Source organism: Lucilia sericata, unplaced genomic scaffold (assembly GCF_015586225.1).
Source record: "Lucilia sericata isolate MDLA Ls3-8-SP2 unplaced genomic scaffold, ASM1558622v1 Contig000138F_arrow, whole genome shotgun sequence".
NCBI lineage: Eukaryota > Metazoa > Arthropoda > Insecta > Diptera > Calliphoridae > Lucilia > Lucilia sericata.
In genome coordinates, this window is record NW_023994170.1 from 489626 (window position 1) to 506224 (window position 16599).

The 16599-nt window shown below is 30.8% G+C and overlaps 1 protein-coding gene across 2 annotated transcripts; it reads left to right on the plus strand.

The window, feature by feature from the left end:
• The first annotated feature begins 233 nt into the window (after positions 1-233).
• On the plus strand, positions 234-4411 carry LOC119601040. Of its 2 annotated transcripts, XM_037951726.1 has the most exons (6): positions 234-525; positions 1085-1220; positions 1287-1440; positions 1722-1911; positions 3880-4003; positions 4388-4411. In XM_037951726.1, the coding sequence occupies exons 1-6, from the start codon at positions 425-427 to the stop codon at positions 4394-4396; spliced, it is 714 nt and encodes a 237-aa protein (XP_037807654.1). In that variant the 5' UTR covers positions 234-424; the 3' UTR covers positions 4397-4411. The 2 variants fall into 2 exon arrangements, with proteins under 2 accessions (XP_037807654.1, XP_037807653.1); XM_037951725.1 differs by lacking the exon at positions 4388-4411 and having other exon boundaries at positions 3880-4285.
• Positions 4412-16599: the final 12188 nt, after the last annotated feature.

The following is a 16599-nucleotide window of genomic DNA, read 5'->3' on the forward strand; positions in this document are numbered from 1 at the left end:
AAATATTTGACAAGTGTGAACAAACATTAAATATGTATATGTATGTACATTTGTATAAATAAATATGTACATATTTATAAATCATATTGTAATAATGAACAAAAATTACATACAAACATTGGAAGACGACAACCACTTAAATTTGTACTTCTTGGTTCAGAGTTTCTGCAAATTGTTTGTTGGTTACAAGTATCATTGTGATTTTAAATTGCTATAAATGTCTACATTATTGTTGAATGGAAATGACTTCAATTTAAGTATAAAAGGTTTAACACATCTCGCATTATTGTCAGTTAACAGCAGTTACAACAAGTGTTGAAATAAACATCCAAAAAATCAAAATACTAAAACAGAAATATTGTTAAAATTTTAAGTTTTAAATTAAAAAGTTACTAAAAGCTCTTCGAAAAAAGGATTAAATAAAATGTTTCGCATAAATTGTATATCGTTGTGTGTTTACGTTTGTACAATAAATTTTCTATACGGAAGTGTTTGCGCTGTTCCAAAGTATGACACAAGTGGAAAGTGAGTTGTCCAATAAAATGGTCTGATACATACATCCTTAAAAATAATTACAGAAAATATTTATTTATGTAAAAGAAAGTTATTACACAAAAGTGAATTTGATTTAAATAAAACTAAAAACATAATTTGATGAAAACACTTAATAGTGTGTAATAATTACAAAATAATTTCACAGTTTCAACTTGAATTAACACTACATCTTAAAACACAATAAATATTTTTAATCCATAGTTTGAAAATTCATTAATCAAAAAATATTCTGTGAGAAATTGTCAAAAAAAAAAAAAAAAAAACACAGCGTATATTATGTACTTTTTAAATTTATCCAGAATTATTATAACTTTTTCCAAATCAGTGCTATTAACTTTATTTTGAGAAAGTGATTATTTTTTAAAGAAAAGATGTAATATAATATTAACATTAACAGTATTTAAATACTATTAAGGATAGTACTGTATCAAAAAAACTAAAGCGATTTTTATTGTTTTCATAAAAAATATTTTCAAGCTTTTGTAATCTGTAGCAATGACAATAAATTCAAAAAAAAAAATAATTTCAGATCTTATAACGATAAAAATGAATGGAGTCGCTCATTCTATAATGAAAATAAAACACAACAATTCGAGCAGGACAGCTCAACAACTAAAGATCGTTTGCAAAGATTAGGATACACTACCGGATATGGAACAATAAATGTAAGTTATAAAGTTATTATATGTTTTTACTACTGTAAATAAATACCTTATAAATAATATTTGTAGGGCTACCCAGCAGGAACAGGCATTTCAGCGTATAATCCCATCAAACTTGATTTGGGAGGTGTGGTATTAGGAACATTGGTTGGGATAGGTGCTATCATTATTATACCTAAAATTTTGAGTGCATTCCACGGTGGATATGCTGGATATGGCAGAAGTATTTTACATTGACCTATCAAAGTATACAGGGGTGTCAATGGTCAATATTTCAAAAAGTCCAAAATAATTTTTTTGGGAAAGCACTTTTGAAAAGCGGTAATTTAATAAATTCAAGTTTCTAACGTAAGCAAAAGTCAGTTTAGAAAGAAGCCCATACTTATATGTATGTGTGTACATTTTCTGTCTAGTGTCACCCCTGTGTACATTGTAATAAAACCAATTCTGTATATTTTTATTGTAAAGTGCAGTAAAAATTAATTAATTCATTGTTTGTTTTAGGTGAAAATGAAAATGATTTGTCATCATTGACTAATTTTATGAATAAACTCGATGATATTTTGGGCCAAAATAATATAGATTCAACAAGTTGCATGCAACGTGCTATTTGCAGTTATGTACGTTCAACTGAATACAATATGAAGATGGGTGCATCTGATCAAATGGATGAATTTATTCACATGATGTCTGAGTAAGTTCTATAAAACAAAATAGAATACTGTGTATTAAATACTTACATATGTATGTATGTATTTGTATTTTCTTGCTCAAAAACGATACAAATTGAGGGTGTAACATTTGAAAAGTGGTTTATACAAATGAACATTAGGATGGCCCTGTTTCTTAGTGGAAAAATAAGGTGTCAATGTTCCCAACAAAAATTGAAGTTTAATTGATTCTAAGGTACCGTTTCTCAAAATTTTTGTTCTCACGTCAATATTTGGTGAGCTTGATCAAAGGATAAATAGGTCTTTTTTTGAGGTTTTTAATATATTTTCCATATATCATCCAAAGGTAAGATATGAAATTTTGGTATCATATGAAAGGTCCTTGAGAGACACTATCAATTACATATCATTGACATACAAACGGGAGCTCGCTAATGTATAGTATTAAAAATTGATTTTGACTCTGTTCTGAAAGGAATAACGATTCCCGAAATCAAAAAGTACCTTTTCCCGAAATATTACATCGCAGGTACGGTAAAACAATGAGAAGTATTGAGTGAAGTTGTTTTTCTATATTTAATGCTCATATATGTTAAACAGATTCTTTTAAATTCCTTTAATTTTTATACCCACCATCAAAAAAGATGGGGGTATATTAATTTTGTCATTTCGTTTATAACACATCGAAATATTAGACATAGACCCACAAAAGTATATATATTCTGGATCCTTATCTGTTGAAGCATGATGGGGTCCGAATGGAAAGAGGTAGAGAATTGAAAGTTTAAACAAATATTTCCTATAGATAAGGTTTGTTTGGTATTGAAAATGGGCACGTTTTCGCAAAGACCCCACACAAGTCGCCCCCCGGATAACAGTTTTAAAAACTCAATAATGTCCTTTTCAGAAAATAGCTTTAACGCTCATTGCTGGCTTCAAAATACGAGTGCAGCGATGAAATTCAACACAGACATGTTTTCGATTTTAATGCGATCGAAAAACCATCCACCAAATTTTATGATAATCGGTCCATAATGTACCTTTTAGAATAATACTTTAGCGCTCATTACTGGATTAGAAATACGAATACAGCGATAATATGCGATATAAGCTAATTTTAAACGAACGGTGATCTATCTACCAAATCTTTAGACCCCCTTTAGACAATATTTGAATGCTCATTACTGGCTTAAAATATTAGCGTAGTGATGGAAATCGGCATAAAAATGTTTCATACTAAGCGAAATCTCCCAAACTAATTGTATGAGCATCAGTCCATAACAGACTCTATCGCACATATAAGAAAATGACTTTAACTCGCATTACTGGTTTAAAAATACCCCTCTTTACCACAGGCTAAAAAATTATTAGTACATTTATGAATCTTAGAAAGAATAATTTGTTTATATTATTTCGAATTCCCCATCTCAATAGTTGCGAAATATCTTAATAATGTTAGTTGAACTCATTTATAATAAACATTTTTATAAAAAGGGTATCTCGATCAAATTTAAGCTTTTATTGCATGGAAATACCGCACTGTAGTCTGACAGATTTCATACCAATTTCAAAATTAACTTTACAAATAAGTCTATGTAATTTTTCGGAAAATTGCAATATTTCGTTTTTTTTTTTGTTTTTTAGCGGTATTTATTATACGGTTTCTTTGAAAGAAATATCAAAAATCACAAATACATATTGACGCAAAGATAAAATTTTAAGAAGCGGTTACAATAAACTTTTAATTAATTTTAGTTGGAAACATCAGAAACTTTTTTTGGGCTGCCATAATAAATGTATGTTTATATTTTTAAGCAAATACGTTTATCAATAAATAGTTCAGCATGAATCACAGGGAATATATTTAGTCTATTATAAGTTGTTTATAATTGTGAATTGATTGTTTTGAGGTTTATTTTTATAATTTTGTTTATAGAGTGGCATTCTAATAAAATATCTGTATTTTTTTGTATATTTCGCTTTTATTTTAGGAATTCGCTGGTCGATTACTTGTTGGATGGCACTGCTATTAAAGAGGCATTAGAACATGGCAAAAAAATTAATACGAAACCATGTGAAGAAGTCTATATTAATTGTCCGTTGGACAGCAAAAAGGTAACCAGCATGCTAATTAAATTGTTGCCAAAAAAGACAGCAACAACAATATCATCGACATCTACAACAAATAATAATCAATAAAATTGTACAAACGTATTTTAAAACATAAATTCCATTATTAATATTTGGCAGTATTACAGCTTTATGTACTTACATTTATTTTATTTTATGCTAAAGATGAATAAATACGAATAATATATTTAAAAAAAGCTGTGTATATATTCTGATTTAATTAATGACTCGACATACAGTGCCGGCAAAAAAATAGAAACTTGAAAATTTTTCAGTGGAAAATCTATTTTCTGCCAAACTATATGATAGAATTTTATGATCAATATCTCAAATGAAAGCTATTTATCTGTACTTTCTCCTGTTATTCAGTTATTATAGTTTTTTGGTCTCGAGAAATTTTTATTCAAATTTAACTGAAATTGGCGTTGGAAAAAATATTAGAAACATGTTATTATAATGCCTTGGGTAAGTAACAAAATATTTAAAAAATGTTTCGAAATTCGAATCAAATTAGCGTAGAAAATGATATATTTTATTTGAAATTCAGAAAACACAAATTGGAGTTGAGATTTTTCATTTCAATATCGGAAGACCCAAAATTCGGAAAGAAAACAATAGATAATCAGAAAATAATGATAATATATACACTTTATGTTCAATTTCAAATTGTTTTCCGAGTTTCATATAAAAACTTTAATTTTCACTTGTTATTTTCAAAATTTACAACGAAGAAATCTCATTTATAATTGATTTTTTTGAATATCAAATTCAATTGTTCTTTTCCGAAATCGAAATGGAAAATCTTAATTTCAATTGGATTTCTCTGAATGCAAAAATTTCAGAGTTTCAGTTATGATTTTCTGAATGCGAAATGCAATTTTAATTAAACTTCTCTGAATTCATAATTAAAAGTTCTCATTTTCAATTGTTTAAAGGTGTACGATTTTATGAATCAAATATGATTTGCTTTCTCTTAACATTGTTGTCTACTTAAATGTTTTAATATGTCCTCCTTACCACAAAGTTCATTAGAATATTTGTATCGTCGAAGCATCATTAAATTTTAAATAAACATGTAAAATAATAGAGAAACATATCGTCACTTCTCTGAATTCATAATTAAAAGTTCTCCGGCATAAGAAAGAAATTAGTCATTTTCACAAGTCAGAATGTTTTAAAAAGCATCACAATAGACAATGTCTGGAGTCACAATTATATTCAAACATGTTTCTTGATGTTTGGATATAATGCATTGAAGAGACATTTTTATAATAACAATAGTTATACCCTACACCACTTTAGTGGGGAGGGTATATTGGGTTTGTGCTAATGTTTGTAACATACAAAAATATTCGTCCTATACCCACCTTAAAGTATACCAATCGGCTTAGAATCGTTTTCTGAGTCGATAATTATACCTGTATATTGATAAAAAGGGGCACAACTAGAGATGCCAAACGGGAATTCCCGGGATTTTCGGGATTTGAAAGTACCGAAAACCGGGATTTGAAAAAATGAAATTCCGGGAAAAATTCCCGAATTTTTATGTGTTTTTCCGCTATTTTATACATTATAAAGTGTTAAATAATAGAATTTTAAAAGTTTTTAGACTTAAGATGCCTCTACTTACTTACAAGCTGAAATATCAAAAATAAAAAGGACAATAAATAGGCATAGATACTATCGGATATATAAAAATAACAAGTAAGAAATTATAGGCTGACGAGGCCGACCATATAACCCCCTACACCAGTTATGAGAGTAATATGTGATTTAGTTTTCATAATAAATCATTTAAGTTGATTTATACCTCGCCACCGATATATTTTAGCCATTTATTGTTAAAACACTATCTTTCCGAAATATGCTTGTGGGATGCCTTCATATAAGTCGATCCTCATAAAATTTGGAGGACGAATTTACAGTTACATAAAATGTGTTTATGCAGAATTTCATTGCGGCACTTCTCTTTTTAAGCGAATTGTGGACACTAAATTCTTTTTTAAAGCTGTGCTTTGTATGGGGGCTAGGATCAAAAGAAGCCCGATCATTTCAAAATTCATCAGGGTATTTAAGGCCAGTATAAAACAAAAGCACTACTCCGGAGAAACCCAATATACCCCACTAGGCTGGTGTAGGGTATAAAAAGGTCAATAAATAGGCATTGATACTATTGAATATCTAATGGGTGTATTAGAATCTATAATGGATGTCAACCTGTCAATAAGATGGCGAGATGATAATTCCCTTATTTGGGTTAGAGAACACGGGATATAACTAATAATATTGCCTTGGCAGAAGCTGGAATTACTATGGCTATAATTGATAGAAACCAGTTCTGTAGTATTTCCCTACTGACCATTAAAAACCATATATCCGATATTCAGATCAAGACGGATGGTCTCATGAGTACATAGGTGCAGTACAGGTGCACTATGTAGCCTCGTATGGATCCTCATTACACATGGGTATTATTTTATATTTATAATATATAAGAAGCTTTTGGTCAGAAGTAAGTTTTTATCCTACTATTTAGTACCTGGGATGGAAAGATTTTTATTCTAAGTACTTTGAATTAATTTGTTTTTCTTTTCACAAAATGCTTATTGGAAAGTAAGCACCTACTAAGTGTATTCATATTGCAATATGAAATAGAAAAGGTTATTTTTGTCGGTAAAATTTTAAGATCTTTTGAATTTTTTTTTAAAATTTTTCGGGATTTAAAAAAATCCCGGGATTTTTAAAAATCAGTCCCGATTGGCATCCCTAGGCACAACTAAGTTTTATACAAACCTTGATGACCTTGCCAAATTTCATAGAGATCGGGCCTCATTTGACCCTAGCTCCCATACAAAGTCCGTATTATCCAGGAATTCATATTATGCAGTGTTCACTCTATCCTGACTCCACTGTAAATGTATTTCTGAAAATTAAATAGACGTTTTGCTTAGATTTTTCATATTAAGTTGGTTTTATCAGTATTTTCTCGAGTATATGGAACCTGACAGCTGAATCGAGGGTCACTTTCAAAATATCTTAAATAACTTAAATATAAAATAAAATAAATTAGTAAAAGTATTAAAATCACCTATAAAACTATTTTTTGAAATGAGTTAGAGTTACCGATTTTTCAGAGAAATTGTTGACCATTTTTGCACTACTTAACAATTCAAACACTTTAGAATGGGCAAATGTGGAATTTAACATCAAGTATTTTGATGAAATGTTAAAAATATGCTAAAATAAGTAAAATTAAATATAAAAAGTTCAATAAGCATCGAAAATTCATGACAAATCATAACGCAATAGAGGGTTTAAAATTTGGAATTAATACCATCATTGAAACGACATATTCTATTATATAAAAATTAAAAATAAATATAAAAACCAAAATATTTGAAATAGTTTTCATTTGATTATATTTTTTAGAAATCTAATAAGCTTTTTTATAAGCAAACACCAGAGTTTGTTATTTAACCCTCGAAAATTTTACTCTTTTAGGTACTTTTTGATTGACATTTCAAGGTATTCGTTTCAATTGAATAATAAGTAACTGATTTTGGTTCTTCGATTATCTCATCATTGAACATAAATGCCAGTTTCAGTCGATCTATAGATATGACTTTGCTGGATCCGTATAATCTTTAGAGTTTTAAAGTAGGTCGCATGGTAGTCGATTTGTTGTACCATACGCTATTTCTATAGGCGTTGCATTTATATCTTATCTGATACTTGAACGAAGACCCATAAGTACATTTGGAAGTACTTCTAACCAGTTTTTGTTATTATGGCACATTAGAGAAGCTTTTAGGGAACGGTGCCATCGTTCAATCATTGCATTGGATGATGGATAATAAGCTGTTGTTCTTATTCTTTTGCAACCAAGAACAAGTGGGAGCTCTTTAAAAAGACTGGATTCGAACTGACGACCTTGATCGGTAGTTATAAATGATTCAGCAACCTTTCGTGCTGTCATATCCTCTAACGGAATGGCCTCAGGCCATCGACTAAATCTGTCGATGCAGGTTAACAAGTACTTATACCTTTAGTAGGCGGCAATGGACCAACCAAATCTATATTGATATGGGAAAACCGTTCGGAAGTTATAGGATACGTTCCAACTTAACTATGTATGTGCCGAGTTACTTTAGAACGCATTTAATAAATTCTTGGGTCCATTTGGTTTCTTCATGTTTGGTCATACAAAACGATCTTGGATTAGTTTTGTTGTTACTTTAGTGCCACCGTGTGACAATCCATGAAGTGAATTGAATACAATTTTGCGAAAATTTGACGGCACAAAGGGTCTTGCTTTATTTGTTGAGATATCATAACTGGCGGCTTATCATGTTGGACTACTATGGACTTTAAAATAAGCAAAGTTGAGTTATCATTTAGAAGCGACTGGAGTTCTGCATCATCTTCTTGAGATTTTCTTATTCTTCGAAATCTATAGATGCAGGAGCCTCAATCACAGATATACGAGAAAGTGTATCTGCAATTGTGTTTACATATCCGCTGATATGACGTATTTCAGTTGAAAACTGTGATATAAAATCAAGTTGACGAAACTGGCGAGGTGAAGCGTTTTCTGGATTTTGCCTAAAAGCTAAAGTTAAGGGCTTGTGATCTGTGAATATGATGAACTGACGGCCTTCCAGCATGTACCGAAAATATTTAACTACGGTGTAGATGGCCAAAAGTTCTGTATCGTAGGTGCTGTACCTCTTTTGGGTTTCTGTAAGCTTTCTTGAAAAAAACTAAAAGGAACCCAGCCAGCATCAGATTGTTGTAGCAACACTTCACCTATAGCATGATCGGAAGCGTCGACCATTACACAAATTGGTTGCTATCTATTGGATGGGCAAGGAGTGTAGCGTTGGCTAAATCTGTTTTACATTTGTTAAAAGCGTTTTCAGCTTCTGGAGTCCACACTATAGGAGTTTTGTCATTTTTCTTGTTGCCTTTTTTGATATTCGAGAAGCGGTATTTGAGTTTCATCAGCATGATGAATAAATCTGCGATAAAAGTTTATAATTGCAACAAAACGACGAACTTCTTTTACAGTAGATGACTTCGAGTAGTTTGTAATTGCAGCTACTTTGTCAGGTAAGGGATAAATACCACCGAGGAACTGAATTTCTGTTTGACCAAAGTGACATTTTGACAGATTAATCACTATTCCGTATTCATTGAACCGTTCAAATACTAGTTGAAGATGATTATAATGTTCCTCTACAGACTTGGATGCAATCAAGACATCGCCTAGATAGCTGAAGCAAAAGTCAAGGCCCCACAAATCTTCATATATGAATCTTTGAAAGGTTTGGCCAGCATTACATAACCCGAAGGTCCGAAGAGTCCAAACGGTGTTATAATGGCTGTTTTTGGAATATCTTTTGGCGCCACAGGGATTTGATTGTACACACGTACTAAACCAATCGAAGGAAAAATTTTCTTACCACTCAATCCAAATCCGAAATCAGCGGGAATTTGTCAGGAACAGTTATGAAATTCAATCGTCTATAATCTCCACATGGCCGCCATTGTCCATTCTTTTTAGGGACCACTTGAAGTGGACTGGACCAATTGCTTTGGATGGGCAACATATACCTTGATTCATCATTAATTCAAATTCACGTTTAGTGATTTCGAATTGTTCAGGTGAAAGACGTCGAGCCTTCGATGTTACAGGTTGACCTTTCGTCTCTATTATATGTTGCACATTGTGTTTTCGTTTGGCAGATGTTGTTGACGGATTTGTAGTATCTGGAAAAAGAGCAATTAATTCATGCTATGGAATATTATTGTTAAGGGTTTTTATTTCTAAATTACTAGTCTTTTTAATGAAAAATGATGAATTTAGTCCTGTGGAGTTGTCAATTAACTTCTCCGTTTTGAAGTCCACCAGCAAACCATAATGTTGTAAGAAATCTGCTCCAATAATGGGGTGGTTAACATCGGCTACAATAAACTTCCAAGTGAAACTTCTTCTCAGACCAAGTGTTGGGGATAGTAATAGCGTCACCATATGTGCTTATAGGTGTTCCATTAGCGGCAAACAGTTTATAGTTTTAAGGACTTTTCTTATAATTTTGATTTGACAAAGGTAAGACTGAGTTGTCAGCTAGAGTGTCAATCAAAAAACTTTTTTGAATTTGAGGGTCGAAAATAAATAGACGGTTTGTTGCTTGGCTTCGGTCACTAGTTGTGTTTAGTGACCGCTTTGGGAGTTTTCCGAATTCCTGGTAGAGTAGTAACAGGGTTGACGGCAACAGCGAGCGTTGTCACCAAACTTACGATGATAATAACATATATGTTGTGATGTGTTGCGAGGTTTTCTTGATCTACTGTGGGATTTAGAACGTGAACGGCGATTTTTAGGAATTTGGAGAGGGCGGAAATTTGTTGGCGTAACTCACTTATTACATTGAAACTTTGAACTGCAGCAATACTGGATACTTTCGTTAACCACGTTATGGTTTTCAAATTAAGCCTCCAACTGAGCAAACCAAATGGATGGATGTTTGTCCAAAGTAGTTTGGACACTTAAATTATAAATATTATAATTTTTATATTAATATTTTCTAAATTAATATAAGTATTTTGTACAGTGTACATACAACTATATTTAGTTGACATTTGAATTTGCCCTTAAAAATAAAAAAATAAAATAAGTTAACGAACACCGTTAACGGGTTTCGTTAACTGCAGCAATTGTAAAAAAGAAAACCGAGCTTTATAGCTCAATGTTTTAAAACGAGTTTTAAAAGGGCACTTGTTGTTTAGAAGCCAACCCAGCCGCATCCTTTATTTATAAATCAAACTAACATTGTACCCTAAATTTAACTACAACCTATAAACCTTTGAATTAAAATAAACCCTGAATTGTTTAAGAAAATAAATATTCTTATTACTGTGGAAAGTCTCATAAAAGGTGAGGTGTTGTTAATAATTAAGAATCAGCTACCCAAAATTAATTAAATTTTCTCTATATTTCTCTTTCTTTAATCCCACACCAAATCCCCATATTATAATTACTCTGATTATAAGGGTAATTATAATAATCATCTCTATTATAGATTGATATTATCCCGCCAAACCATCTGTAAGAGATTATAAAATACAAACCCCAATTGTATTCATGTAGTTGTAGGTGCAACATATTCTGAAGCGGTTTCTTGAGTTGCTTGCCTTGGCATCTTATAAATTTATGCCCCTATTATGGTTTACAACTCAACTCAGTTGAGTTGAAATTGAAACAACTCAACTTTAGAACAACTCAACTTATATTTGGTATTATGAATTACAACCAATTTCAGTTGTAATTGTGTTGATGTTGCCAACCTAAAAAGTGCTTTTTTGTCATAAAATTAAGTGAAAAGTTTATGAATTTCTGTTTTTCGTAAATGACAAACATCTTTTTATTGTAAATTCGCTTAAAATCAGTGATTAATGAAATTTAAGAAAATTTAAAAAAAAAACTTTACCTTGTTTTATTTTAAAAATTTATTCTAAACAATTGAGTTGTAATTTGTTACAACTGCTTTTGATAAGTTGTAATTTTTTTCAAAAAAGTTGTAATAAATTTCAACTTTAAATTTTAAGTTGTTATCGATAATACCAAAGAGCAAAATTTCAACTAAAGAAGAGTTGAGTTGTAAACCATAATAGGGGCATTATTTCTTGAATTTATATTTAAATAATATGCGCGAAGAATCCGGGGTCACCAATTATAGAATATCGTTTCCTCAATTCTTTATTTTTAAAACAACTAAAAATATTTTTTTATTTTTTCTATTTTCTACAAAAAATCTATACATAAAATCAATGCTAAAAAATTTAAAATTTATATTTTTAAGCAAGTGTTTTTATAGTGAAGTAGTATTTGCTCTAAACTGTTTGAATTGTCAAGTAGTGTAAAATTGGCCAAATTTTTTTCTGAAAATCGGTAAGTTTTCGATATCTATAAATGGGCCTCATTTCAAAAAATAGTGTTATAGGTGATTTTAATACTTTTAACAATTTATATTATTTTATATCCATGTTATTTAAGATATTTTGAAAGTGAGACCCCCGATTCATTTAACTGGGTCCATATACTCAAGAAAATAAAACCAAATTAAATGCGAAAAATCTAAACAAAAAAATCTAAAAAAAAAACAAATTTCCAGAAATAAATCACATCAGGTTTAGGACATAATAAATTTTGAAAAATTCCCGTTTTTTGCCCATTATTGGGACATTATAACAGGACTTAGGAACTTTTTTATAAAGTCTGTTATATTATCTGGAAGTCTAATCTGTTGACTTTAAAGTTTAATCTCCTTTATATCTTCTACTTCTTCAAGATATATTAACCTTAAGTTTGAATGAACAATAAATTCCCAAAAATTTCATATTACATATATTTTACAGCAAAAACTTCAACGGCCGATATCTTAGCAAAAACAAGAATTGTTGTAAATTTAATGTTGCTTCAAGCTTAAGCTTAATACATATATTTCGAAGAAGAAATAAGATGTAGCTGAGATTACATTTTTATAGATTGGAAATATGACAACCGATTTTAAATAAGGGTGCCTCAGTTCTGTTACAACGTCTCAAATATGGCCAAAAACGGGGTTTTTAATCTTTATGATACGACATCTCGAAAACCGAATTCAGATTAGGCTCTGATAATCAGCATTTAGCAGAGCTTAATCCTTTAAAAATGTATACTTCAGTCTCTGGGTTAAAAATGTGTTTGGTGGCCTGTGTAATCAAAGTAATTAGCAAACTGTACTTTACTAATTGAAACATTGTAAGAAAAAAACTAATTCACACAGGTAACTTCTAAACAATTATACTATAAAAATAACATCGGTCCACATTTGATCCTAAATATATAAAATTCTCTTCATAATATAACTTTAACACATCTTACTTAAAACTTCTAGTATATTGATGGAAATCGCCAAAAATAGTTTATATATACACAGTATTTACAATGGCGAGCATATCTGCATACATATCAATCAAATTATACATATTATAAAAACCTAATAAAATCCAGAAAATAAACAAAAAATAGATATTTGATTTAAAATAAGCAATAGAAGAATAACCCCCTTATTAACAAGCAGAATTTTTATTTTATAAACGGTTAATAAAATAGATTTTGTATGGAAATTTTGTTTTATAAGCCTTTTATAAAATAAAAATGTTGGTTGTGAATAAGGAGGTAAGACTTTTGCACGTTTAAAATTAATTAATCTAGCAACACAAATAAATTGAAAAATTGCAATGAATTTGAGTATTCCTACTTGATTCTGTAGGAAGATTTACGATCCAATAAATGTTTCTTATATCAAATTTCATAACTGTTCACGTATTTTTAAGTCAGCAATGATTGTTAAAGTAATTTTCATATGGACCAATCCTCAATACATTTGGTAGAGAGGTTTTAACTCGTATAAAACATATTTGTGTCGAATTTCATCGCTTTTCTGGCATTTTTAAGCCAGTAATGAGTTTTAAAGTAATTTTCTGAAGGGGTGCTTACAGGTAAATCATATGCAGATTCTCATAAAAGTCAGTAGAGAGGTTCTGACTCGTAGGAAACTTATTTATGTCGAATTTCATCTCCATACTCGTACTTTTAAGGCAGTAATGAGCATTAACTTAATTATCTGAAGGGGATCTTATAGGGGGTAAGATTAAGGACCGATCCACATAAAATTTGGTTAAGAGATTTTGGTTCGCAAGGAACTTACTTGGGTTGAATTTCATCGCATTACTCGTATTTTAAAGCCAGTAATGATCGTTTAAGTAATTTTTTGAAGAGGACCTTATATGGGGGGTAGGATCAATTATGGACCGAGATTTTGGCTTCATTTAAGCCAGTAATGAGCGTTAGTAATTTTCTAAAGGGGTCCTTTTATGGGGAGTAGAGTCAATTTTGGAAAAATCAACATTAAATTACGTAGAGAGGTTTTGGATCATAAAACACTTACTTATGTCAAATTTCATAGATATAGTAGCATTTTTAAGCTAGTTATGAGTGTTAAACGGTGGTAGGGTCAACTATGGACCAATCCACATAAAACTTGATAGAGAGATTTTGGCTTCATTGAAACTTATGTGTCGAATTTCGCTATACTCGTACTTTTGAAACAGATATGTCCGTCAATGCTGTTTTTCGGGGGTTCACTTGTATGGGGACTATCCGAAAACGTGGACCAATATTGCCAATTTTCAATACTAAACAAACCTTACCTATAGAGAATATTTGTAGAAAATTTCAATCCTCTAGCTCATTCCGTTCGGACTCTATCGTGCTTTCAACAGACAGACGGGCGGACAGACATGGCTAGATCGTCTTAGAATTTATTAAGGACCCAGAATATATATACTTTTGTGTGCTATGACCAATATTTCAATGTGTTACAAACGGAATGACAAAATCAATATACCCCCATATTTTTTGATGGTGGGTATAAAAATAACAAGTTTATTGGAAAACCAAACGGTCGAAATGACAAAAAATAATTACTGTGCTCGTCAAATTGCCAAGAAGTTAGGAATTTGCCACCCAACAGTGATACAAGTGCGAAAAAGAAAAAATTATAAGCACACCAGAAGTTAAAAAAGGTCGTTCGTGCTTGCTTTCGGAGAGAGATGCCAGAACTATGGAGCGTTTTTTGACATACAAACAGGTAAAAACACCAAAAACAGGCTCCTGTCGCCATAAATAAGCCCTTAAGTGAATGGACAGCCCGAAAAGCTCTTCGTAGAATTGGGCTTATATCAGAAAACACCAGAGTTATCAGAAAAAAATGTGAAGGATCGCCTTAAATTTAGCAAGAAGCTCAAAAATTGGAGTGTTGATGATTGGAAAAGGGTTATATGGTCTGATGAAACGAAGACTAATCGCTTTCAGTCTGATGACAAGGAATATTACTTGCACCGCCCTTATGATAGCTTAAAACAGCACCAAGTAAAAGAAACGGTGAAACATGGGAGTGGTAGTCTGATGGTGTGGGCTTGTTTCACTTGGTAGAATTTCGATCCTTTAGTAAAATTATATGGTATAATGAAAAAGGAAGATTATTTGAGCACTTTTAATCCAATATTCCAGATTTTGTAGAAGAATGTGCATATCCAGAGTCAGATGTTACACACCAACAGGATGGGGATCCAAAGCATACGGCAAAAATCGTAAAGAATTGGCTTTCAGCGCAAAATTTTATGGGCTTTGTTAAAAAAGTCTTCGCAATACGATAATGCACCAAAAAATCTTAATGAACTTTGGTCGAGAGTACCAACGAAGTTGACTAATATTCCGCACCGGACCATTGAGACCTTTGCCGAAAGTATGCCAAAACGCATAAAAAGTGTCACCAAAGCCAAAAGACTTTGGACAAAATATTAAAATTTAAGATTTTGTTAAACGTGCAAAAGTGGGTACTTTGACTTCTTTCATAAATATGTATTTATCTTTAAATTAATATGTAATTATAATGAATTTCATTTTGTTTTATTTCTATATTGTTTAACTGAATATTTCGAATTAAAAACTTCATTATTTTTCTTTTATTTTATGAGTTTTATTTGCTAACCTTGTGCCAGATTCGCTCGTCACTGTATATATATAATCTATTACATGTATGTATTACATACATGTATCATATGTATAATTAAATGTGGATCAGATCACAATTGACTCTACACAGAAAAAATTAATTTTAAAAAATTTTCAATTAAACGATTAATCAAAAATTTTAAAAGGGTTCAATTCATTTTGTATTTGATACATAAAAATGTATAATCAAATACGTATTTAACAACAACAAAAATAGAAAAAATAAAAATTTTGTGTACGAAATCAATTATAAGTAGTAATTGAATATACAATTTTTGTTATAGGTTGAACTTCAAAAAATAAAATAATTGAAAACGAGGTTTTGGTAATTGAAATCGTTTTTCAGTTTTTTCTGTGTAGCCTCAATCAATGCAAGAATCAACATGAATAATTTGTTGTAATACATTAATTGATCAATCAAATTCTATAGGGTTCAGTTCACAAATGTAATCTCTGGAATCCTATCCAAACCAGTCTGTCTCATGGATTAAGGAATCTATCTTACGTTAGGTCGTGCAGAAAATTGCATGTTCAATGTATGTTCAGCTAGGGCATTACATTGACAGGGAAAGTTATTGATCGGAATGTAAAGTAATGCTTGTGTGTGAACTTTGTGGGTTGTATGAAGTCCAACTTGAAAGCCATCACGTTGAGGAATGTCCAGCATTCGAGGACCAAATTTGATTTTGAGCATACATAACGTGATCACATGGTTTTTGAATAAAAGCGGGATCCGAGTGATTAAACAGCGGGATTTCGATGAAAATATTTTGAAAATTGCCATTCATTAAATCGGTATTTAATAAATCTTAATATCAGAATAATTAAGAGTGGGTTTTTGAGTTGGCAATCAAATGCCAATTAATAATCAGATTAGTTAATCTGAATACAAGATTAAACTTCGAAGTGTGCATTATTTTGTTATCAAAATAATGCATGTTTTATAAAAAAGAGGAAA

Coding starts and splice junctions, on each gene's coding strand:
- LOC119601040 (XM_037951725.1), top strand. CDS start 425: ATGTTTCGCATAAATTGTATATCGTTGTGTGTTTACGTTTGTACAATA. Junction 526..1,084: donor AAGTATGACACAAGTGGAAA/GTGAGTTGTCCA, acceptor AAATAATTTCAG/ATCTTATAACGATAAAAATG. Junction 1,441..1,721: donor ATATGCTGGATATGGCAGAA/GTATTTTACATT, acceptor TGTTTGTTTTAG/GTGAAAATGAAAATGATTTG.